At 44.6% G+C, this 26,588-nt stretch overlaps 1 protein-coding gene across 4 annotated transcripts in view; it reads left to right on the top strand.

Annotated features, from left to right (window-relative positions):
- Positions 1-26,588, top strand: part of adamtsl3 (ADAMTS-like 3) — a 207,539-nt gene that overhangs the window by 156,125 nt on the left and 24,826 nt on the right. For all 4 annotated transcript variants that reach the window (XM_014411197.4, XM_014411201.4, XM_024803595.2 and 1 more), the window contains 4 exons: positions 74-203; positions 18,051-18,261; positions 18,350-18,529; positions 21,667-21,820. In XM_014411197.4, coding sequence (XP_014266683.3) covers positions 74-203; positions 18,051-18,261; positions 18,350-18,529; positions 21,667-21,820 — 675 coding nt within the window. The remainder of the gene's footprint in view (positions 1-73; positions 204-18,050; positions 18,262-18,349; positions 18,530-21,666; positions 21,821-26,588) is intronic.

Here is a 26,588-nt window from a genome sequence, read left to right on the forward strand (position 1 = left end):
TTTGCCGATCGGATGCTCGCAGCTGAAATGCTGATGCTTCTTCTAAACATTTTTCTGTATTTCCTCTGCCCAGGCAAGCAGACAGCAGTGGTGAGGTGTGTGAACAGGAAGCAAGATGAGGAGGTGGACGACGCTCTGTGCGATCCATCCAGCAGGCCGTCGGTAATGATCCGCATCTGTAACCCTGAGCCGTGCCCCCCAAGGTAAGAGACCGCAAGGTCACCGAAGACACGGAGAAAGCTCACAGTCTGCATGAGCAGAATACAGCGATGGGGCTGAAAGCTGAAGCATTTGTGCATCACAAGCATGAATATTAGTGCTTCTTCAGTCAAGGAAGAAGGGTGGGGTTGCTTTTTAATAGCTGTACTAGCAGCTACAGCTGCCTGTGTCAGGCCACGCCCCTAATAATGCAAACATTAAGCCTTAATACAAAACAGTTGTGTTACAAAAACATTCTCCCCCCTGTACAGGTGTCATGAAGGGGGAAACTGTCTATAGACAGGGCTGCACATAAGTGCTCTGCAGGTGCACATTCGCTGTCAAAATAAAAGACGCGCACCAGATAAGACGTTGCAACGCGCGTTTGCGTACATAAGATTTTCTGGAGGAGGACAGACATTTGTTTAGAACTCTTAAAGATGTCGAATGTGCACCTGCAGACCACTTATGTGCAGCCCTGTGTACAGAGACCAAACTATGTGCATCAGGCTGTAAACAGCCTCTGCTGGACATTAGTGGAACTGCAGCTTTGGGGGATTTCCGTGTGTTTGCTTCATCTGTCAGCTCTGCTCTGCATACGTGGGTAAAGGTTCAGCAGTGATGGCAGTTTATGCAGGATACTCTGTCCCTTATAAAAAGTATCTTCAGGAAAATAGCAAGAAAACCTTTTTTTTCACAGATGTCATCATGTGAACAGCAAGTGTTGCTCACATCAAAACCATAAGATGCAGTTCTGTCTTTAAGCTCTCGAGCTGCTAGATGTCGACGTTTGATTGAGATGAATAATCAGAGGAGCCAGTGTCTCTTCACCAGCAGACGCTCTCGAGCAGAAATAACCACAGCCTTGGCCTCTGCGACGCGTTGGAGTGTTTACAGCTGAATTTTCTGTCCTCTGTAATTTGTGCGCTTGGCTGCCGGTCAGCCTTTGAGCAGAATATCCAATGCAGGCTCACATCACCTGCTGGGCTCCTATTGGCTCACAGAGAAGAGTTTCTGGAAAACCTTTCTGATTTCAATTTTATGACTTCCACAAACAGCGTGTGCATTATTGAAGCCACGCGCTTTCCAACAACCAAAGACAGATTTGACTCTGCAGTAAAGAGCCTGGTCACAGACATCAGTACGATTAGACACACACACACCATACACACTGATCGGTGTTAGTTAAATCATTACTGTACATGTGAAGGGTGTGTGTTCATGTGTGAGGGTGGGCGGTTCCTTCGGCTCCGTCTTTAACAGGGTCACGAATGAGCCTCCACTAACAGTTTACAGTCATATTTCTCCACACTGACCTCTGACTTCATATAAAATGCAGCGACTTCAGTGTTTTATCCTGTTTCATTCAAATACAAATTCACGGGAAACTTGTGGTTTGTTGCATTCTGCCTCGAAATATCACAGTGACGAGTTTTGTTGTTCCGATCAGTTAATTCTGGTATGATGTTGAAAGAAGCTCCAAAAACGAAGGCGGAGCAACAACAATGAAGCTTTTATTGAGCTGATAAAGTCCGGAGGCTGGTTCAGTCAAAGCTGGGATCCAGGGAACGTCTCCAGAAAGCTGCTTTAACAAACTCCCACTGCATCAGCTCCCAGTTCGGGGACAGGAACGACGGGAAACTCATCCAGTCGACTTTGTGTGTCTGTGCATGAAAGTGTGCCATCATCAGTGGAGCTGCGCTACGAGGATTCACCATGGCGACGGGTACATAAACAGCAGAGCCTCCGTTAGGCAAAACGTGACCGTGTTTCAGTGAAGATACGTTAACTCCACCAGTTATCCAACCTGAACAGATGATGATGCTGGATTCCTGCCACAGACTTATTACAGTCATGTTTACACAGGCGACAGGATCTGAACATTAAAATGTAGATCAAACAGATAAGACGCCGCGCCCTCCTCATAGACCTCTGGCTTTAAAGTCATTTTCAGAGCCTGTGATGATGATGGAAACGATGTCTCAGGTCAAACAGCTCAAATGCCTACTGTACACTTAAAACCCAGTGTAAGGCTGTCACAACACATTCAGGTGATCTGTCAGCTGGATCCAAACCCACCTCCAGTCACCTGCAGCCTCTGTGACCTGTACCAGGATGGATCCGTCGGTGCGACTGATCAGCTTCACACAGATGTGTTGAAACGAACGAGGGCGAGTTTTTAACTCCACGTGCTTCATGGAAAACGTTCCAAAGCATGAAACTTGGTACAAATTTGTGTATTTGTGCGTTCCAACATATGGCTCTATTTTTTTTGCTGCGCCTTAATGAGATGTGAAAGCAGAGAGGGTGGAACGCTGATGTCAGCAGTCTAGACTGACGGAGGAGATAAGGCTGTGCCAGCCCGTCTCTGAATCACCACCGCAACCCTGTGGACGAGGCGCCGGGCGCTCTGCGTACGGTCTGATTTCAGAAGAACAGAGAGTGAGATGATGCTCGCTTATTTTGAAACCGAAGCTCGTTCTTGTTTTAAGCTCAGTAGAGGAAAGCTCAGATGAAGATGTGGATTAGAGCCGGGAGTGCAGCGAGAGTTTGCGGGCCGATGTAATCGCCCTGTTTACTGAATAAACACAATAAGACGGCCGGGCTGCGGTGAAGCGTCCGGGAACACCGGCAGGCTGCTGAGCACCGAGGGACGCTCCTGCTGATGTCAGAGCAACACACACTAAACAAAAAACATATAATTATATAACACAGTGTGTTGGCGCACACACATGCTGCATCAACCCAAAGACACGTCAGTTATTTACTGTTGAATATTAAACACACACAGTCGCGCTTTACTGTAAATTCCCACAGAGCATCGAACATGTGACGCAGGAGCCAGAGCTGCCTCAGCATCCGTCGACAGTCACGATGGATGTTTGCAGGTCTTTGTTCTCATATTCCTGAGAATCTATTGAAGCATCATAACCGGCTGAGGGAGGCTCAGCCCCTACATCAGCGGCCCCCGACCTTTCTGCGCCACCGACCGGTTTAATGTCACAGACCGGCCTTTAAGGTGCTGCAGATAAATACAACAAGATAAAAGGATACGACCAAGACAAAAACTGTGGATTCGCCTTTATAATAAACAAAAATTTACTGTGTAATTGTGTAACTTTATGAGCAGCTTCCTCTTGAAATAAACTCATTGAACGTAATCCTCATTCAGTGTTGTTCAGAAGAAAAGGAAATCATTGATATTGTTGGGAAATCACAAACAAACAGGTCTACAGACTTTGATGACATTGATATGGAAATCGTTAAGAAAGTTATCAATGGCATCTCCAAACCTTTAACATACATTTGCAATTTGTCTCTACAAACTGCTGCAGTCCCAACACAAATGAAAACAGCTAAAGTAATACCACAGTTTAAAAGGGAGATAGACACAAATTCACTTTCACAATTTTCAAAAATACTGGAAAAAGTTTTCATTAATAGACTTGACAAATTTATAGATAAACACAAAATAATAATGGACAGTCGGTGTGGTTTCAGACCAAACAGATCACCATCCATGGCTTTAATGGAACTAATTGAAAATATCACCAATAATACAGATCAAAGACAGTTGGTGTTTTCATTGACCTAAAAAAAGCTTTTGACACAATCATGAACTATTACTTGATAAGCTGGAGTATTGTGACATTAGAGGAGTGGTGCTAGAGTGGGTCAGGAGTTATTTGAGAGACAGGCAACAATTTGTGAAGCCTGGCGATTATCAGAGTGCCTGGGGTCAGTGCTGGGACCAAAGCTGTTTATCCTCTACATCAATGATATATGTAAAACATCTGATATATTACAGGTTATTTCATTTGCAGATGATACAAATATTGTTTGTGCTGGAGAGAATTCACAGCAGCTTTTTTTGTCACACAAGAAATGATTAAACTGAAAACAAGGTTTGACAGAAACAAGTTTTCACTAAATTTGAATAAAACTACATTTATGTTGTTTGGAAACTGTAAAAAAGATGCTGGAGCGAAATTGTTGATAAATAATGTTGAAGTAAGTTTCTCATACAAAATTTCTGGGTGTGATAATAGACAAGAAAATCTGCTGGAAACCTCACATGAAGCATGTACAAGCTAAACATTTTTTGCCTTCCAAATCACTCCAGGTACTTTACTGTACACTTACACTGCCATATTTGGCATATTTACTGTGTGGAAATCTGGGAAATGCACACCAAACTTCACTTCAGCCATTATGAAAAAAGCAATCAGGATGATTACTGAAGCAGGATTTAGAGACCACACTAACATTACGTTTATGACGTTTATGGATCTTGTAAAGTATAAAACTGCAAAAATTATGTACAAAGCCAGATACAATATGTTACCAGGAAAAGAACAGAGGATGTTTTTGACAGAGAAGGGGACAATTAAACCTGAAGACTCGAACAAAGGTTAAAACCTTTTGTGTTGCCGTTTGAACAGTTTTTCTGTGGACCTACAGCAACGTTCAAGCATTAGTCAGCTCATAAAGATGTTTCGAAAACTGCTTTTGGAAGAATGTGAAACTGATAAAGTTGATGAGCCATTGTTTATGTAACTATGCTATCTATCACTGTAGCTATGTTAATACTAGAGATGGACCGATCCGATATTACGTATCGGTATCGGTCCGATACTGACCTAAATTACTGGATCGGATATCGGAGAAAAATAAAAAATGTAATCCGATCCATTAAATATCACGAAAGCACCTCACAAAACTTGCAACACGCCGTAACTCACCTCAGAACGTTAGCACGTCAGAGCAGTATGCATCACGTGATAGAGCGGCTGTGGCATGCGGGACCTGTCGGTGGTCTGGATAGCATTTGGAGCTTCGCTAGCAACCCGGCATTTCATCTCCGACAAAGTTATCCCGAGAGAAGTAAAGCAAGTGTGTAAGTCCATCTCTGAATGTTTGTAAAGCATTCCTGCGTTAAGCTTAACAAGCGACTGCCTCTCCTGCTGCTACTTCAATCATGAAACTGCTTAACGATCAGCTGATCGGCTTTTCTGTCGCGAGTCCGTGTCTCTAGTTTGCTTTTGGCCCACTTTGCACCAGAAAGAGGAAACCAGCGGCTGAACAACAGCAGCACGTTTAAGCTTGATAAGCTGTTGTTAGAATGTATTTAATATTACTTTCTACTCGAGGATCTTTTTCTACGTAGCTGACGCTGGTAACTGTGCAGGGGCGGATCTAGCAAAGTTTAGCCAGGGGGGCCGATAGGGCATTAACAGGGAAAAGGGGGCACAAAGACATACTTTTCTTTCTTATTCTCATTTAAAATGTCGAGCTTTTAATAAATAATTATCTGACACCCAAAGTTTTAATCTGATGTAAAATGAATAGAAGTCAATTACTGTATATAGTGACTATTAAGTCTAATATACCCTAGTAAGCTATAGTACTTTTTCCTTTGGGAAGGTACCATCTGTGCAGTCTGCAATTTTGTTGAAGAAAGATGTTGAATCTATTTAATATTTCTTGAAAAATAATTGATTTCTGTGCATTTTTTTTCACACTGCATCAAATTAAGGTTGATTACGTTGATTAAGCATCATGAGGTGGAGCGTGAGGGGTGGTTCCCTATTTTTTATTTATTTATTTTTGTTGTTGCTGGGAGTTGGAACCCTATTAGTTAGGTTGCTTAATATTTACACTAAGTACTCTTTAAAATACCAGAATAGGGAGGATGGTGTAGGTCTAAGTTTATTAGATTGATCAGTATTGCTGAACTATGAAATATTTTTTTTTGTATACAGGTATAACAGAATAGCTTTAGTGTAGTTGTTGTTTTAAACTTGAGTATGAACTTATACAAAATGCAGCAAGATATTTAAAAAACAGTTTTGTTGATTAAAAAACACTATATCGGATTCATATCGGTATCGGCAGATATCCAAATTTATGATATCGGTATCGGACATAAAAAAGTGGTATCGTGCCATCTCTAGTTAATACATGTCCTTCATTCTTGTTTGCTGTGTGGGGTAAGTGATGACGGGAATCAGGGGTAACAATGAACAGTGGGATTCAATAGAACTAATACGTATGTTATACTTCTTCCTACTCCATTTCAGACTTAATCATTGTAATTTCATTTAGACTATTTTATTTTATGTATTTTCTATTTTTGTTTTGTCTGAGCACATACGTGTGTGTATTTACATACATATTCCTGTGTGTACATGTAAATGCATCCTCCTCTCTGCCCCTTAATGCTCTCTGGTCGCTATGGTAACGTGCAAATATTTCTTTCAAAATAAGACACACAGCTACAACACGGGAAAGACCCAGGGAAACCGAGTTAAGGATAAAAACCCTGAAAACCATAAATTTCACACCGAGCCTCAGCTCCCACGGCCCGGCCTTTGGCCCGGGGGTTAGGGAGCGCTGCTCTACATCATCACACCAGCAGCACCAGGCTGACCAGAAGGTTCCCAGCTGAGCCTGCGCTGCACTGTTTTCAACAGCCTTACACATGGAGTAAGCAAAGTCCAGCTCTGCCAAAGTGCCATTAAGCACAGGAAATGATGAGCACACAGTGGCCTCACAGTATATCCTGTATATCCAGTGTCGTTAACAGCAGTTAGAAGCCTTCACATGTGTTTGTTGTAACATTAGTGAGAGGATGAAGCCAAAAACACATCTCAAACACACAAATCTGCTTCACATTGTTCTCAGTTTTACACTTTGATTACATATTCTGATTATGACCCGTGAGTGGGTGTGTGAGCTCTAAGTTTCCAGCACATTTCCAGGCACCGGATGGATGTTTGCCCGTCCAGTAGTCTTACAAACTGATTCACACGCAGTGATTTATCTCTCCCTCCTCCTCTAATGGACATTTACAGGAAGCAGCTGCAGAGTGCAGGCGCGCACACACACACACACACACACACACACACACACACACACACACACACACACACACACACACACACACGATTTCAGAGGACGGTGCATCATAGATTCATTCGGAGACTTACCTTAACCTTAAAATATGTCTTCACATTAAAATGTGATGATTTATGTTTTGCTGACTTGCTTTTTCTGCTCATAACATGATTGTGTGAACAGATTTAGGTCCCTACAACATGAGTAATACCCCTCACTCCCGGGGTGTAGCCCGCTGCCTGAGTTTGGGAGTCCAGCAGCGAGAGCGCGAGGAGGTGGAGAACCTCCCCTATTCCCTCTTCTGCTGTGTCTATAACTCTCTCCCACTCAGCCTGTGCATGTGACTGCTATACATCATTCTCCTCAGCTGGGATTCGTGTCTCTCCCTGTGGTTTCTCTGACCTTGTGAACTGAAAGAACACCATAAAGACACCTGCGCTCTGTATGAGGTCGGTGTGTAGTTTGTGTTCCACCGCCGTCAGCAGTCAGGTCGGACATTTGGGAATAATCTTGTATCCCACACAGTGAGAGTGGATTATGCAGCCTTGTCCTTGTTGGGGTTTTTGTGCAGCAAATAACTGAGACCAGCAGCTCAAAACATTATCTGTGAAGTGAAAAATACTGTGATGAAAAAAATAAAGGAACGCTTTGAAAACACGTGAGACCTCAACGTGAAAACAATCATGCGGGATATCTATACTGATATGGACCTGGGAATGTGAATAATCAAAATACAGAGGGCTGAAAAAATGATGCAGCAGGCGAGTCACATTTGTTCATATTTCATTGCAGCAGCTCAAAATGATACTCAGTAGTTTTTAGGGCCCCGGGAGCTTGTGTATAAGCCTGATAATGTCAGGGCATGCTCCTAATGTGACAACAGATGGTGTCCTCCCAGATCTGGACCAGAGCACCACTGAGCTCCAGGTCTGAGGAAACATAACATCCCAGAGGTGTTGTGTTGGATTTAGGTCAGGTGGACGTGGGGGGAAGTTAATGGATCAGTTCCTTCATCCTCCAGGAAAGCAGCAGAGAGACAAATGAACACAAATGCCAATCAGGCTCCACAATGCTGGGCCCTCCCCTGGTTGGGCCCTCCCCTGGTTGGTCCCTCACCTGGTTGGTCCCTCACCTTGTTGATCCCTCCCCTGGCTGGGCTGTCCATCTGGCTTACTGACAACCCCTGACCAGTCGCTCACTCTTGGTGAGCTTCCTTTCCAAGCTGACAGTTCAGCTTGTCTAATGGTTTGGTGGTTTTGCACAGGACTTGGTCTCAGGCTGGTTGTCACGATGTGTTTAAGGAACTTTGCCGCTCGTAGTCTCTTAATAGCTGTTAGTCCCATGTTGAGGACAGGATGCCTGCGGCGGAGTGTACAACTTGGCTTCTCCCCAACTCAGGTGATGCTTGCTGACCGAAGCTGCTCCGATGGCCCACAGTGGGCATGTTGGTGACTCCACTTTCCCCACACGTGTAGATTTGGTGGTTGAGAAAAACTGAATCTTAGAAGTTACCTGATCACAGGAGCATGTCACACAGGTATCACTCTTTCTGAGCTCAGTACTGACGCTCGTGGGTAACTGGGATCTGGGTGTAAACCCGCTTCGGTTCCTCAGGGTTTCCCAATCGAGTCATCAGTGCAGTGACATGAGAGAAGCAAAGCAAAACTCAACACTAAACTAAATCTCTTCCTGCTGCGCCAAAGCACACAGAAGAGCTTGAAAAAGACAAACTGATAAATCATCAGGTCAACCAAGCAAAAGCCCAGATGTTACTGAGCTCATTATCTCTACACAAAACAGTGTGACGACTTTTTTAAATGTGTTATTACAGTTATAGAAAATGCATACATTTACACTGCGTTCCACATCATTATGCATGCGACATTTCAATTAGTTTTTGCTTGTGTTACTCTCACATCTTCTGAGATAACTGCTGTCAGCGTCAGATGGGGTTTTAATTAGTTTGTCAGGTCCTGTTAATTATAGAGAAACCTCCTTAAAGAGGTCGTTCAGCTTTATTAAGAGAATCACAGTTTTCGGGCAGCGTGTGGAGAGAGAGATCTGTCTGAAGTTAAAATGAGGTGAATAGTGCAATGTCTGGCAAGACACATGAAAAGCCGAGGTCATCAAACTGTGAATGGAGTTAGTCACGGCACAGATGAATAAAAGTCTTTTAAAGAAAGTTTCTGTGTGAGAAATTCAAGCAGATATATTCTGTTCATGTCTGGCTCAACATTTGGATTCATGGACTTTGCTTTGCATGATTCACAGTTCAAAGTAATCCTTCTTTATCTGATGCTGGCCTCAGTGCAGCCCCTCAGTTCATCCTCTGTCTGGTATAATTTGGTTTAGCTCCTCCCCCTTTATAGTCATCCTACCTTTATGCCAATTTTGTTTGGCTGCCCCTCACACACTAAAAATGAGGTGGGTGGGGCTTCAGTCCAAAGCCTCTGGCTCCTCCCACCTGAGCACTGACTGTCACGCCTCCCGCCACACAGTTGTGAGCCTGTGCATCAGTGCAACCACATGATTGGCTCATAGGTTTCTGGTCTGGCTGTTTGTTGGGTCTGTGTTTCCACAAACCCCGCTAATTCTAGAGACTTATTCATCATGAAGAAAACAAGACAGTCGATCGATCAATTACTTGCGCAAGGGAGGCCTCGTCTGTGTCCAGCACGAAAATGACCCCAATGGTGGCCTCCTCTCGCTGCCTTTTATTGACAATCTTCAAACAATAGTTTACAAAGCACCTCCCCTTGCAACCCCCCTTTGGTTACATAGACAAGGCACTGTATGTAAGTGTGTGTGTTATATATGTGTGTGTGTGTGTGTGTGTGTGTGTGTGTGTTACCTCCTGCTGACCAAAGGGTCATAAACCCAGGAAGCTTACATCAAAAGAAACAGATCTTTCAGATAGGATGTATCTACAATAAAACCTCCCCCAGCACAGAGTGGCTGGAGAGGTGGTCAGAATCAAAGGAATGGCTTTGATCCTACTGCTTAAACTAAGACTGTACAAATTTAAGAAACACAATGGCAACATTCAACAATTAGACTTAACATTTCCCTCCTTTTCGTCATTGTTCTTAAATTTCAACTTATGCACCCTTTGTTTGGACAGTGTCAGTATAGATTTCATTCATACACAGTAAACTACATCCTGTACATAAGCAAATCAATGTCAACAGTTCAAAAACAGGAATTAATATTTTCAAAAGAAGATGCCACCAAGGACCAGACGGTAACCAAGCTATCCAGCCTTGTGGCGGATCTACTCCTGTCGTGCAATTCATTATGTATTTCTTCAAGTAAACAACTGAATGTCAAAGGTCAAACAAGAAGAATCATCATTCTCAAAAATCATGTGTCACTACAATCCAACTGTATATAGACATAGGTATTTAAATGCATCAGTTGACTTTATTGTTTGTCCATATGGCTCTCAGCTAACTTCAAAGCTGCAGCAAGTCAACACCCTTCTTTATGACTCCTATCAACCCCCCAAATCTTTTCACTGTAGGCATCCTGTGGGGGTTAGAGTCAACTGGTGAATTATCTGCATTTACAACTCTTCTCCTGTCCTGTTGTCACCACAGAAAAAGCTTTGTAAAGGAAATTGGATCAAGGGGTTTTGATCTTCTTGGCTCAAAACCTCAAGTGTTCATGATGTAAATGTAGACAAAAGGCTTCTCTGTTTACATCCTTCTTGCGGAAGACAAAAGAATAGGTGATGTTGCCATGTTCCATGGTTAATCTCCAACTTGGGCTAATCCATTGTCCTTCATACACATAGGCAATTGGCCTGTTTCCAGTTCGTTTAGCTGTTCAATGTCCTGCAGCAAGTCATATTCTTTGAGTCAGACGAGCAGGTCTGTCCTACCAGAGCAGTTCACCTTCCCAGCTACTGGTGAATCAACCTTCCATTCAGGTTCAGAGCAGTTGAAAAGTTGGCAGTGTTCCTGGATGTGTTGCTAAAGCAACCAAACAAACTGCCTCCCTCTCAGTGATGCTACAGGGCCACAGTCCAGAAGAATGTGTAGCCAGTGGCATCACAAGCATAACCATTGGTCTCGTTGTTTATGTGAGCGGTTGTGTTCTTAAACTGCCACCAGTAGTTGTTGAAAACCCATGCTGGTACTGGGTGTGGTTTGCTCTGTTCCAGTGCGCTCCCTGTCATCCCACTCAGGGTCCACAGGCACAAGAAGATGCACAGCACATTCCCAGCCATTCTGATGAGTACCTGTGGCTCAGTTGGTTTCTTCACCGGATTGAGACGAGGGGCCCTGGAGGCTTTCCCCCCCCCTTTGTTCCCGGTCTTCCTGCCACTTACTCCGAGCTGGCCTGGATGTGTGTCACCTTCTTACAGTGCGCTTGATATATCCAAGTGTTCCTTCCAGCAATCTTCACTGCTGTGGTCGTCGTCAGCAGCATCCGATATGGACCTTCCCACCATGGACTGGACCAGCACTTCCTCTCCATGGCCTTATCATCATCCAATCTCCAGACTTCAGGCTCTGCTCCTGCGAAGAAACAGAATCATCTGGCAGATCATTTGTTCTCATGACTACTTTACTTTTAAACATTTTCAAGCATCTAATCTGCTAATATGCTCTCTCTTCTGCTTTTCTATCATCACTACAGAAGACTGGAACTCTAACTCTAACTCTAAATCCTCTAACATGTGTAATCTCAAAGAGTCAGACCATTCTCTGTTGGAGTAATCCTCGTGTACTTATTCTATACAGTCTAACCATGTCCTGCCTGTCTTCCTAAATCTTAACTTTACTATTCCATTAGTTCTCTCTGCCTGCAAAAGTTTTTTTTTTTTAAAAAGTATTTAATAATCCTAGAATGAGTATAACGACTGCTCATCTCCCTCCTGTTTGAGACATGGTATAGCCAATGGCTCAAAATAGCAGCAGTCTTATACAAATTATTAGGCAGCACTGGTTTATCACACAGATAAAAAATCATCCTGCAAGCTTGCTCCCTCTGTAAGTCACAACTATTGTCCTGCAGTAGGTGAGTGGGCCTGCATGTCTGCTAATGCTGTACTGATAAAAGGTTAACACCATGTTTAACTAAAGCTGCCTCTTTTGCGATCTTATCTGCAAAAACTTTCCCTAATGCAACCGGATCTTTCCCTCACATGTGTGCTGCACATTTACAAACGGCAATTCTACTGGTTAATAACACTGCCTCCAGCAGATTTTGCAAGAGTTTGGTGTGTTCTGCAGGTTTCCCTGTAGAGGTTGTCACACCTCGTCTCACTCACTGCACTACAAAGAAATGTACAGTAGCAAATGTATACTGCCTATCAGTGTATATTGTCTCTCTACAGCTTTACACGCTTCCGTTAAAGCTAGCATCTCTGCTGCTCAAGCAAATATGAAACATGCTAGTTGTCCTACATAGATAACTCTCTCTCACTGTCTGCTACAGTAAAACCTGTTCTAGTCTGTCCCTCTGCTGTTGTAAAACTCAAATCATCAATAAAACAAACCTTTCCCTCAACGAGTGGCACATCTATTAAGTCATCCCTCAGCTTACACTTCTTCTCCTCGCGCTCTCTACACTCATGAGAAGTGCCCTCCTCCGTTGGCAAAAAGGGTTGGACAGATTCAGAATTGTGCACCACTTTATGGTAATATGTGTGGTTGTGAGAGTAACATTAAAGACAAGTGTCTTGTAGGTGTCAGAAATGTAAGTTTAGTCTGCAGTAGTAGACATCTACCTCGTGTGGAACTAACAATGTCAAAAGGTGAAATAAACTATTGAAACATTGTACAGCTTAAGCTGCTGCACATACTGATCTCACGCATGGAGGTAAAGCACGAGCAACTAGAGCTAATCTTTTAGGATAGTAAGTTACTGGCTTCACTTGTGGAAAAAGTGCTGTTAGTTATTTTACAGTCACCTGGGATTTGTGCTGTTCACAGAACCACAAGTCCATCGCTGGACCTCCTCTGCGCTGTCACTTTTTGGAGCTTGGCACGCTCCCTCAGGTTCCATTTTGTGGGCGATCCTCTCAGTCACTCCTTCTCATCATGGCACCTCATGACATCTACAAATTGAAAAAATGACACTCCTCTCGCCACACGGCTTTCGCCATGTGTCAACTCCCCAATGAGACATGTACAAGAGTGTTGCACAGTCTCCCTAAAACAATCTCCAGGGTTTGTCCCTTGGAGCAGCTTCACTCCAAGCTGTAACCCTGTGTAAGAACATTAATCAGCACTTAAATGTTCAGCTTGTTTAACTCCCAGCTCCTGTATCACAGAAGACAAAGTCTTAAATTTAAACAACTTCACATTTGCAACCAACTGTAGATCATAAGAGTAATAAAGTATTCAGCATCACAGAGACAAGTATCATTGCAGGTTTATTCTAAACTCATTAAACTCCTACTTTTTCCCATAATTTGTTCCAAATTATTTAACATCTCAACGTCATTCCACATTATAATCAGTGAACTTCACTTATAGGCCATCAAAGCCTCATCTGAACATGGATGCACCACTTGCATAGGTTTAATACTTGTAAATAAACAGCTAATCACACAAATCACTGCAACAATAATAGTAAACATTGTTTAATATTAATTCTGGACCCCACCTCTTGACGCATGGACACTTCTCATGCGTCAACTCACCAAACCTGGATCCCTGTCTTAAAAACTGGCTCCACCAGGAGCCTGCATACACAAAATCTGGAATAAAATCAAACTTCACACGTATAAACAATTATATCAAAAAAGTAATACGCATTCAGCACGGGCGAGACAAGTGTCATGTGCAGGTTTTCTCAAATCATTAAATCACTATCATTACCATAATTCGCCTCAAACATGGATGTGCTCAGTTAACATTAATGTAATCGGTGACTTCTCTTAAGCAAAGTCACTCCACTCATATATTTATTATGGGTCCAAAAGTGGCCAGCAAATGAGCCCATAATAAACTATTCCATAAATATCGTAATCTCTTATTTGTTTTACTCATGTCACTTGTCCGCTTCTGCCGAATCCTCCACAGCATTCTCAGAGAAACAAACATTGGCAATACCCATTGACTGTGGTCAGACGGAGGTCAGACACAGGTCAACAGGTTCCAGAGGTGCCATAAAAACACCATAAAGTTAGCTAACCCTAGCCGTGGAAAGAATGTCATTCACATATAAACCCAGAAATCCTGTAGTGGGAAAGAACATCAACCAGTTGTCCTGGTATAAATCGCATCATCAATTCACATGAAGAACTGGCATGCTGTAAGAAAAGAAAATGCAAATATTAGCGCTGCGCAGGTGTGTGCATACTTTGTCACAGTTATCTCTGTGAGCAACACAAGGTAGTGAATGACACACACATGGTAAATTCACAGACATAGAATTTAAACTAAAAAGGTTAAATTTTCAGAGTTCACATAGTCATGTGACCCAAGTTTCCTCCTGTGGTCTCCTTCTGCTCCTGCAACAGAGACACACACAGAGACACATCCACACCTTTGTCAGGTGGGGGTTGACTTCACACAATGGTGTTAAGTCAGTCAGTCTTGTCAGCTTTTGTCAGTCAGTCAGTTTCCCATTTATTTTAAAACTCTTACTCATTCACTCAGTGATTCCTTCTTTTGCTAATTGTGGAAATTATCGTCGCATCCGTTTCCACGCTCAGCAAAACAACGTCATTTCAAAAAGAAAAATAATTTAGACTGGATTTTCTCGTTGAATCCTTTTGGACAGGAATTTGTTTCCTGATTGTCCCAAATAAGAGCCCATTTTAATTTTGGAGAAGCTCACTTTGCAACAGTTTTCTTGACGACGCTTCGATTCTAATCGTGCAGATCTGCTCAAACAGAGATCATCAAACAAAACTTTCAGTGCACCATGAAAGTAACAAAATAAAAGAAAGAAAATCAAAGAAATCAAAGAAAATAAAGGAAAGATAGGCCTTGTTTAAATCATGACACGTGTTCTTCATGCCAGGGGGATAAATCGTAACAACCCAATTGGCAGGTTCAACTTTAGTAATAAAAGACAAATCAAACAGCCAGTTTAATCTCAAACATTCATCCAATCAGCCATACACACAACATACAGCATAACCCTGTTGTCTTAGCACATAATAAGTTTTAGTTCTCATGTAACTAAATGTGTGCCATGGTAAAACTTCTTCACACACCAGAAACTCACAATCAGCTCACTCAACTCACTCATTTAAGACCTCTCATCAGCATTCTGTTTCCTCCTCTATGATGCAACCATCTGTCCTCCTATAATATTCAGTCCACTAGTCTATGTATCACTTTCATCTTACTAGTGACTTGGACAAGATGACAAACAGAATCTCATGCTTAAGATGCTGTCTGGTCTTCATGAGTATCATTTATGTGTAAATGCATGTAGGGTTAGTATAGTTAATGCATTTTCAGTATGTTTTTGTGTTCTTCTCTCAGCACACTTTCATTATTCTCATCACTGCTTAAAACAACACACATCTCTCTCTGTTTTTTTTTTTCTTTAACTGTACTTTTCTCCAAAACAGAAAATAGCATTACAGCTGTTTCAGACTTAGAAACACCAAACACTCTTCGTGCCATCATTCATCCACACAACTATTTTATTTCTTTTTGTCCACTGGGCAGGTGACATGCAGAATCACGTCTGCCCCAGCTGGATACCTTTCACACACACCATGACGTCAGACACTCTCACACTCGCCGAATTGATCAGGAGAAAAACTTTCTTCATCTTCACACTCTGTTACAGAAACACCATATGTTTTTTGTTTTTTTTTGTGTTGTGTCAGGGATGGATATGTAGTTGTAACGTTTGTGTTCACTTTCTTTCCTTTCTGTCTCCTCTCTTGCCTAGTCTGTCTTGGACTCAATGCTGCTCCTAATATGCCTCTAATCTCTCCTCCACTTCTACCTCTGCTCTCTCACGCTCTTCTCTGACTCTACTTTCTGCTAACATTCTTGCTCTTCCTAATGCTTTTCTACGGTGTTGTTCTAGAGTAGTTGCAGTGGATTGAGCTGTAGTTTCATCCTCAGGTTTCACAACTACTTCTTGCAATATTGCTCTTTTAACATTCTGTGCTTCTCTCCTCTTCTGAGCCTGCTCCAGCCACAACTTAGCAATTGCTAACTGCAATTCCTTCCTCTGCTTCGCTTTACCTGTTTTACCAGCTACACTTACAGCTATTCTTTCTACCAGCATTTTACACTGAACTTCCACTAATGTCCCTTCAAATCCACATTTCTTACGCCAACAACCTACATACTGCGTGCTGCCTGGTAAAAATTTCTCCATAAATTTTACATCTCCTTCTAAGGCAGACTTACACATTTTATTCTCCATTACAAGACAACAATCAGCCACACTCACGCAGACCACGTCTGGCCCGCACACACACACAACATAGGCCTATCGCTTGCGTCTGCACGCACAGCTAGCGCTCTCTGTTGAAAACTCTCCAACGCCCCAAATGGCGGAGATTCCGGACTCTGAACCTAGGTTCTCTCCACGCCCCAAATGGCGGAGAACTCTCTACGCCCCAAACGGCGGAGAAGCCTGCGTCTCTCTCACGCGGCTAGCGCGCTCCCGGACTCACGTTTAACGCACAGCCCGTAGCCGCTCTCTATTGTTTTGGGTCCACGTGCGCTCTCGTGACCAGCGCTCCCCGGGACTCAAACGTTTCACGCAGAATCACGGTGACGCGTTTCTAGGATCCCACATTCATTCACACGGTTATAGAGACGCTCTCTAAGGCCTTCTGTACTCACCGTTTGTTTACGTTCATGGGAAGAGTCTCTGGATCCCGTCAATCGTCATCCATCCCGAGGGGAGGTCAGGCGCAAACTTCCCGGCCTGGTGGCAAGCCAAAAACACCAGGGCTTTACGTCAATCATCCCAGACGTTGCGGTGGCGTCCTCTCCCTCTCCTCGGTGGATGCAATGTGTTAGGCTCCGGCTCCGAAGGACCAAATAAATGTTGGGTCTGTGTTTCCACAAACCCCGCTAATTCTAGAGACTTATTCATCATGAAGAAAACAAGACAGTCGATCGATCAATTACTTGCGCAAGGGAGGCCTCGTCTGTGTCCAGCACGAAAATGACCCCAATGGTGGCCTCCTCTCGCTGCCTTTTATTGACAATCTTCAAACAATAGTTTACAAAGCACCTCCCCTTGCAACCCCCCTTTGGTTACATAGACAAGGCACTGTATGTAAGTGTGTGTGTTATATATGTGTGTGTGTGTGTGTGTGTGTGTGTGTGTGTGTTACCTCCTGCTGACCAAAGGGTCATAAACCCAGGAAGCTTACATCAAAAGAAACAGATCTTTCAGATAGGATGTATCTACAATAAAACCTCCCCCAGCACAGAGTGGCTGGAGAGGTGGTCAGAATCAAAGGAATGGCTTTGATCCTACTGCTTAAACTAAGACTGTACAAATTTAAGAAACACAATGGCAACATTCAACAATTAGACTTAACACTGTTGATTGGCTCTTCAGCACCGTCCATGCAGTTAGAGATCTCCTTCTGACCGCACAGAGCAGATTTATGAGGAACAAGCTTGTTGTTCACCTGCAGCTTGCTGTATGCGTGCGGTGCATGCATCATCATAACACAACACATCTGTGAAGTTTTGTTTGAGTGCTCAGCTGATGCAACATCAGACATGTTTTACATAACCGACGCGCAGCACGGCTCTGCATCGTGATTAACGGCACCTAAAAATGATGCTGGACAGAGTGAGAGTGTTTCATCTCCCCCACATGAGATGCCAACATATCTGAAGCCTCTCGTCTCTTTATTTGCAGTACCTGAGTATTCTAGTGTGTTTGATCATACTTTTACAAGGTGACACAGAGGCGTCTTTTAATCCTTTGATTAACTCTGTTGCTTCAAGGATTGAGCTCGCCTCTTTCGCTGTCTGAAGCTCCGTCTCTCTCGCCAGGTGGGAGGTGACGGCGTGGACGGGCTGCTCTGCGTCCTGCGGTGTCGGCATACAGACCAGGAGCGTGTTTTGCATGCGTCTTTTGTCCGTCGACCAGCAAGATATTCAGACTATTTCAGAGGACGCGTGCACGGATTTCCGACCTGCCATCCTGCAGCCCTGCAACCAGGTGGACTGTCCTCCAGCCTGGGAGACCGAGGCCTGGCAGCAGGTACGGACTTTCTGAGCGTGTGTGTACGGAGGGTGATTAATGCCCTGTCTTTCTACCTCCTCGCTCTTCTTCTGCTTCCTCCCTCCAGTGCTCCCAGACCTGTGGTGATGGTGTTCAGGTGCGGAAGGTGTACTGTAAGCAGCTCCTGTCCACGGGGGCCTACAGGTGGCTGGGGGACGACGCCTGCCAGGTAACCAAGCCCGCTACAAACAGAGGCTGTGGCAATATGGACTGTGTGCCCTACACAGCAGGAGGAGAATGGGGAAAGGTGAGCACACAGTGCAGAAATGTCATATTGTTTTTTCATATTGTGCAACGTCTGATTTAAGCTGCAGCTGGATTGTACTGCCAGTGTCTTTAATTAGAGTTAGATTAAACGGCTTCAGCAGCAATCAGAGTGCAGTAGATGGGCAGGAAGCGTGCTTAGAGGCAGGCCTGACCAACCAGAGGTCTGTGCAGGCGAGCAGGGTTAGGACTCACAAACCCAGCCTGGAGCTTGTTTTGGAGAGACAAGACCATTAAGCATGAAATCATCACATGTGGTCTTTGTCTTTTCTTCACGAGCACTGGTAAGAAACCCTTGTTTGCTTGCAAACATTGATATAGTGATGTCATCCTAAAAAAGGAGCGTGAGCTTTTTCTCCGTACATGAAATTTGCACATCAGCGTTATATTCCTGCCTGTTTCCTGTGCTTGCTGTTAGAGAAAACCTACAGCTGCCTTCCTGTGTCTCAGTGATAGCAGGAAGTCGAGTAACTTGAAGCTGCTTGCCTCAGTATTTCAGTGATTCGGGTTAAAATATGGTCGATACGTTTTGATTTTTTTTTACAAATCAATTTTGGTGGTTGCCATGGTAACACATTCCTGCTGAAGAGCCAGGCTGGTTCAGGTTCAGCCCCTCAGGTAGATTTGTTTTGCAGTTAGAGAAGCAGGCAACCGTTCTGCAGACATCAAACTCAGACAGCGAGCGGAAAGAAAATAAACGGGAGGAAAGAACTTAAAGAACAAGAAAGGCAACAAATTATAAACACTAATACTATAAATACACCGATTCACATTAAAAATGAATAAATGGAACAGACATGTGAACAGTTTGCTATAGCTTAACCAGATGAACTATAACAGCTGGGACAAAACTGTTTCAGGCCAATAAAACACAGCTTCAAAGAAGTGCTGTCTGCCAAAAAAGTACAAATCTGAGTCCAGGAACAAATCAGTCACTTTTTCATGATTTCAGGTTTTGCCGTATCCTCCCACTTTATTTATGCTAACACACTGGCAGGTAGACTGGGCCACTGAAAACCATCTGATTGCAGATGTTTGAGGTAACTAGAGCCAGATGTGGGTGTGCTGAGCTCGATATGTACTGAAGGTCCTACACCAGTATACCTGACGCCCGCCTACTGGGGGGAAAACACACACCTGGTACCAACTTTCTAAAACTCATAATGTAACTTTATAACATGAACCATTTCTCACTGTGCAACAACCTAAAGTTATATAATGTTAACAGAGAAGGACCAACATTAGCCTTACACTCACAAACAGACCAGCTCTATTCTGCCAGCTCAACACTTACATCACCACGGACTGCCATTTGGCTTTTTCTACCTTTAAAACCCGGAGAGCAGCCAAATGGCTTTTAGCTAAGCTTTAGCTTCAGCCAAGTGGAAGCTAAATTGGCTAGTCATTCATATGTATATTAGGTTGTTAGCTGGGAATTCTGGAGGGAGGGGAGTGGGGGTGTGTGGATGAGGGGGTGGGGGAGCTGCTAAAAGCTGTGAACTTCCTTTTGTGTTTCATCTTGATGCATTCTCAATCATCCAGGGAAATAAATCTCCAAAAGTCACCAACTTGGAGTGTTTCAGTTTGCCGTCTTAGGGAGAAATCAACACACATGGGTGTATGTCCTTTGTTGCTGAGATTTATTGATAAAAACAGTACAAAAAACCAACCATTTGTACACATATTTACAAATAATAATAAAAAGTGAGTGAGTACATTTCAACATTATACCAGTGGTCTGATTGATGCCACAATGGAGCAAATCGAGCAAAGACTGATAAGTTCGCTGCAATTTCCAGTGTGTGGGGATCATTGGTCACCAACTGCATCACGTGCTACAACCCTGGTCTACATATCACCGTTGATGAACAGCTTTTCCCATCAAAGACTCGGTGCTGTTTCCTGCAGTATATTGCAAGTAAACCTGACAAGTTTGGGATCAAGTTTTGGGTGGCTTGCGACGTAAAATCCAAGTACATTTGCAATGTCTTCCCATATCTTGACAAGGACCCCAATCGTCCCACTGGGGAGAGACTTTCTGAAAATGTAGTAATGAGGCTGATGGAACCATTCCTAGACAAGGGCAGAAATGTTACCACGGACAATTTTTTCACATCGCTTTCACTTGCGCAAAAACTTCTTAGACTGAAAACCACCATCCTCGGCACAGTCAACAAGATTCGCAGGGAAATTCCTCAATCCACTAGTGGATTGGCTAGTCATTCATACGTAAATGTGGTGGAGCTTGCAAGAGAGTTGGCTCACTCTCATGTAGCTGAGAAGAAGGCAAGAAAAGAACAGTTGCTTCGGACACAACCCTCCACACCTAGTCCTGGAAAAAGAGCCATGTGTCAGGTCAAACACAAATGCAAGAACAATCATGCCACTGTGCGATGTGTTCACTGCTACAGATACACATGTGGTAAATGCAGACTACAGATACCATGGCAGTGCCAGGATTGTGAGTGATTGCTGAAAATGTTGAAATGTACTCACTCACTTTTTATTATTATTTGTAAATATGTGTACAAATGGTTGGTTTTTTGTACTGTTTTTATCAATAAATCTCAGCAACAAAGGAAATACACCCATGTGTGTTGATTTCTCCCTAAGATGGCAAACTGAAACACTCCAAGTTGGTGACTTTTGGAGATTTATTTCCCTGGATGATTGAGAATGCATCAAGACGAACACAAAAGGAAGTTCACAGCTTTTAGCAGCTCCCCCACCCCCTCATCCACACACCCCCACTCCCCTCCCTCCAGAATTCCCAGCTAACAACCTAATTTACATATGAATGACTAGCCAATTTAGCTTCCACTTGGCTGAAGCTAAAGCTTAGCTAAAAGCCTACCAGCCTGGGACTCCTAGTGTCAGTGGAATAAAATAATAGAATCTGAGTCTATTCTCTCTACAGGGCATATGTTACCACCTTCATTAAACTATCTATGGACAGTAATATAGGACAGTAATGTGCCGGGCATATCAAATATTCCAATGAATAAATTCCTTCTTCCCTCACTTTAACCACACCTGACAGGAGAATCAGCCAGTGTGACCCAGCCGGGGTCCTGCAGATCTGTCATGAACCTTTCTGCCGTGTCTAACGTTCCTCTGCAGTGCTCCGTGTCCTGCGGTTTGGGGATCCAGCGCCGGGAGCTGCTGTGCCTCCAGCTGACGGCGGCGGGCCGTCAGGTGACGGTGGCGAGGGAGCAGTGCTCGGGTTTACCGTCCCCGCCGCTCGTACGAACCTGCCGCATGATGGCCTGTCCCAGTAAGAGCACACAAACACGTCCGTCCTGTGGAAAAGACACTTTTCCTGTGACCATCTGTGCGGGACACTGGGTTTGATGCCTGATTTAATGCACATTTATTACACGCACACACTCGTGTTCAGGCTGTTTCACCTGCTTTGCCTTGGGCAAAGGCAGGTGACACGCCAGTTACATCAGTCACTTTAATTCACATAGACTGGTTATTAGACGGCGCTTTACTGCTCTAGATGAGCACTCAACAAACCTCATTCACCCATTCATACACAGAGTGCACGGAACCGCTCTTTTGGTGGTCTCCTTTGGGTGGCGCTGTCACTTGGTGTTCGCTCTCTCTGCGTATCACTTCCTGTTCCTGTTCCAACACAGTGTTTTTGTGTAGCCAGTTTAATTAAAAACTTACAGATAACTTCTTATTTCATAGTCTAATCTTCAGGTGCTTCATCCGAAGCCCACTCTGTGTGTTCACTCACTAATTTACAGTGACAGGGTTCGGCTAGCGTAGCTTAGCTTAGCTTAGCTTAGCTTAGCTTAGCGTAGCTTAGCTTAGCCGGCTCGCTAGCAGCATGGCCTTTTCACCTGTCCCTCCTGCTCATTGTGTCAGGTGTGTAGTTACTCCTCCACCTCCTTTAGCAGTAATGATACTTGTTATAAATGTAGTCTATTTGCAGCTCTAGAGGCCAGCATCACTGAATGGGAGACTCGGATTCACACCACTGAAAAACCCTTAGCTAGCCAGGCCCCTGTAGCCGGTGGTAGCGTAGGCCCCGCTAGCTGTCCCCCGGCAGACTGACCTGAGCAGCTGGGTAACAGGATGGCTGGGTGACGGTAGTCTTAAACAGAAGCCTCAGGTACACCAGCAACCTGTTCATGTGTCTGACTTTCACAGAAGGAGTTTGTGTCTAAGTGTGTAAGTGCTTTCTGTGTAACACTCAGTGAACGCATCGGGAGCAACTCTGGGCTCAGTGTCTTGCTCAAGGACACTTTGGTATCTGACCAGAGTCAGGGATTGAACCGCCATCCATCTGATCAGTAGATGTGTTTTTCTTTGCTTCTTGCCGTGATTTCTGCCACGTCAAAATATCTCCAGTATCCACAGATGATGCTGAATTTTACCCCCCTCTATGTACAGGGCCTGAAACTCTGAAAGCATGCTGATATCTCAGTACGAAGGTTAGATTTGTCAGTGCTTCCTTTAATATAAATCAGCTGATTGTGACGGGTCAGGTGGAATATGTTTTTCATGGATGAGGACCGGGGCGGCAGTGGGTAGCTTGAGGTCCTGGGTTTGAATCCACCATCTGCCCAGAGGCTTTCTGCGTGGTGTTTGCGTGTCGTCCTCGTGTGTGCATCAGAGCCAAACAGGTCAACTGGTGATGTGAGAACCTGATGTGACAGAAAAGGGTGGATGGATGTTGTTTATTGCGATATAAACTCTCTGTGAGGAGGACTGTCGCTGGGACATGGCAGATTACAGCTTGGTGAAACAGTCTCACCCTCGGGCCTCTGAGCAGTGTTTACAGCAGTGTATCAGGCCATCGTGTTTACTCTCTGAATGCTTGAAGGGAACTCGGACTGGCCAATCTTCACGCTAACACAGCGTGCTGTGCTTTGCCATATGCGTGTACGTATGCTGTGTGGGAAGCCTATGTGAAAATCACGCATCGGGTTCAGCAGCTGCTCAGTGAGTGCCGATGACTTCACGTGATGACTGCGGCCAAGCTGCAGGAGACGCCGCTCGCTGACGTCTGTGTGAAATAAACGCCTCGGTGTTGGTCCAACATCAGAGTCACCGTTTGATCTGTTTTTCTAATCCTCCGCGACTCGCCTGCACGCTGCACAACACGTGACTTAATGCCTCGCAAATGTCGCAGTGAGTCCTGAGAGTCCACGTGTGTTTCAGGAAATGTTTTTTCCAGCTGCCGCCTCGGATATTACCGCCTAATCAGAACGAAGGCCGAGGCCGGGTCAGTGGAAGAGTCCCGGTGTCTTCAGAGCAAACAGATGCTCGAGGTGACTCGATATAAACATGATGTCATGTATGAAATGTTTAAGGAGTTCTGAGAATCAGCTCATATAAATAAACCTTACCTGATTCAAACATGGCCGTCCTCCTTTTAGAGATCATCTTCTCAGGTGTGCACGGACAGCTTCTGCTCTTTTCAGATCTCTCTTCTTCGCCGTTGTGTCCTGGATCTGCTCAGGCGTGAACAAAGCTGAAGTGAACGAAGTTGCAGTAGATCTGGTGAATAAGACTGGCACGACGTGGCGCTCACCAAAGCTTTTTGCACCGCCCGCCTCAGAAGCCTTAAACTCTACATGTTCTTAACTTGATGAGAGGACCAGACAGACTGCTGCCGCTCTCATCTGAGAGCAGGGCCACAGAAAAAGCTCCCACACATCTGTGCCGTGAGATTTGTTGGACTCTCGTTGCTTCTGTTAGATCTGACGGACGTTTTGCATTTTTTCAGACTGGCCGCAGGGTGCTGACAGGAAAACCTGCTACTGTGTGTGGGAATGTTTCCTTTTGTGTGTGGAATTGTTGTTTATAATATCCTTCTGAGTTTTTAGGGAAGAACTGAACAAACAGCCCAGCACTGTGAAAACGAGCTGCTCTAATGAGCTCTCTGACTTTCCTCTGCAGGGAGGGAGAGATTATATTTCCATGTAAACTGGAGGGTGGGACATTTAGTGAATACATGACATTTTGTTTCAGTGAATATGACCTTCACTCTGTTTTTTTATTGCTTTTACTGTAACTGGAGCACCATCAGTAACAACAGAATACGTAACAGCTGCCTGTTAAACGTCTTCCTCTCGCAGAGAATGATTCCTGCGTTTCAGCCTGTAGGAACACACGGACAGATAATGTTCTTCATATTGTTCAGGTTGTTTATTTTCTTTATTTTGGTCAGGGATGAGAAAGGAGAGATGCAAGCAGCTGATCAGGGAACCAAACACACGGCTCCTTCACACAGACCTCAGGTCAGTTTAGAAGATAAGAACCACGAGCGATGTAACGGCAGCAGCTGCAGTGGAAGCTGTGTGGACGCGATGCAGAGGAGATGTGTTCGAGTCAAAGCAGGTGACTTTATGGGCAGACTCACACCTGACAGCGTCACGATTGAACTCTCAGACAGTGATGGTGATCATGCAGACATGCATCTTCTCTCAGTGTGTCGCCTGGCACAGATGTTCACGTCCTGCGTGCGATCACGCCGTGCTGAAACGACGCTTTAGTGCAAATTAGCCGTCGGCTGCTTCAGAGGTGCTCGTCTGACGGTTGAGCAGTTCTGCCCAGAACTTGTGCGCCTGCTTGAATCACCACCCGAGAAGAAGAAGCTGAAACTCAAACGGGACGATCTAAAAATGGTTTTGGAACAACTCTGAAACCTCAAAACGTGGAGCATGCAAGTTGCAACTGCCGTAATTCCCCCTCTCATTAATTTCAATGTGTTTAATAATTGAATGGAAAGAATTGGAGGAAAAGCAGAGAGAGACCTGCTGAGACCCGGGGCTGCCGCCGTGGTCGCTGCAGCTCACTGAGGAGGGAAGCTTGTGCTGCAGAGAGCCGGGATGCCAGCGGTGAAACTACTGCAAATGAATTTGCACGTCAATGCTCCCATCCTGCAGACTTTGGTCCAGCCGGCCTCGCTGCAGCTGTAACAAACGTTCAGTCACCGTATGGTTAGAGAAAGTGACGGCAGTTGGAAACATTGCGAGCTGTGATATCTGTCACACAGGACGGGGGTGGGGCTTTGTCAGTGCTACGCTGGATCAGCGGGAGGCCAGTCTCACTAATCGTTTCTTTGATCATCAGAGGCAGATCAGGAGAAAAGCACCCAGCGCTCCAGAGAATCCTTCACGAGCTGTTAAAGGTCGTCTGTGTCCTTTCAAGTGTGGACAGTCTGACTCTGTCAGGTGATGAACTCCACGACATTTTAGCAAAGAGCCGTTAAACAAGCCGTGTAATCATCCTGTTTGTAGATGTTTGACAGGTTTCTGATGTCATGAAAAACCTTTCTGGCAGTATCAGAGACATCGCAGCACCACGAGCCGCTTCGCAGCATCCTCCATTTTTGATTTGGGGCGTGAAGCGAGCAGCAGCAGCATCCTGACAGCATCAACTACAGTATCATCTAACATCTGCTGGAAATCGAAGGCGGGCTTCCTGTCCTCGTGGTGCGTCTGAATCTGCTGGTGTCTCCCCGAACTAAGGGCAGAGGTGCGGCGTCGTGGTCAGGCGACAGAGGCGGAGCCAGTTTAAAGGACGACGGCCGGGCTCAGTGTTAGAGATGAAGCACGTGATCGAGGCTCTTTCTTCACAGAGGTCAGGAAACACTTGAAGACGTACTGCGTGTGCATAACAACAAAATGAAGGATTCGTCGCAGCGATGTGTGCAGCCTGCTGGCTGGACGGTAACCTCCGTGTGGATCTGTGATATTTTGCTCGGCTAAAAGTTATCAAGGCTGACGAGTGTCTTTTCCTGACCGGCTGAACTTTACACGGATCGAATGACATTTATATTTTATAACCTAGTTACCTCGTGTAGATTGAAATGCGGCTGCATGCAGTTTTTTTTCATCAGTTGAATATTTTCTCCGTGTTGAGCATAAAGAAATATCTTCCACAGGACCTGTTTTGTTTTTGCAGACGTCGCCTGCAGCAAACAGGCCAAATAACCCGAATCCTTTTAAAGTGTCCTGCTGAGCAGAGCTGCAGCACAGCATTGCATCCTGGCAGATCTGCAGCTGCCAACTCTGAGCTGC

Source organism: Maylandia zebra, linkage group LG1 (genome assembly GCF_041146795.1).
Source record: "Maylandia zebra isolate NMK-2024a linkage group LG1, Mzebra_GT3a, whole genome shotgun sequence".
NCBI classification, from domain to species: domain Eukaryota; kingdom Metazoa; phylum Chordata; class Actinopteri; order Cichliformes; family Cichlidae; genus Maylandia; species Maylandia zebra.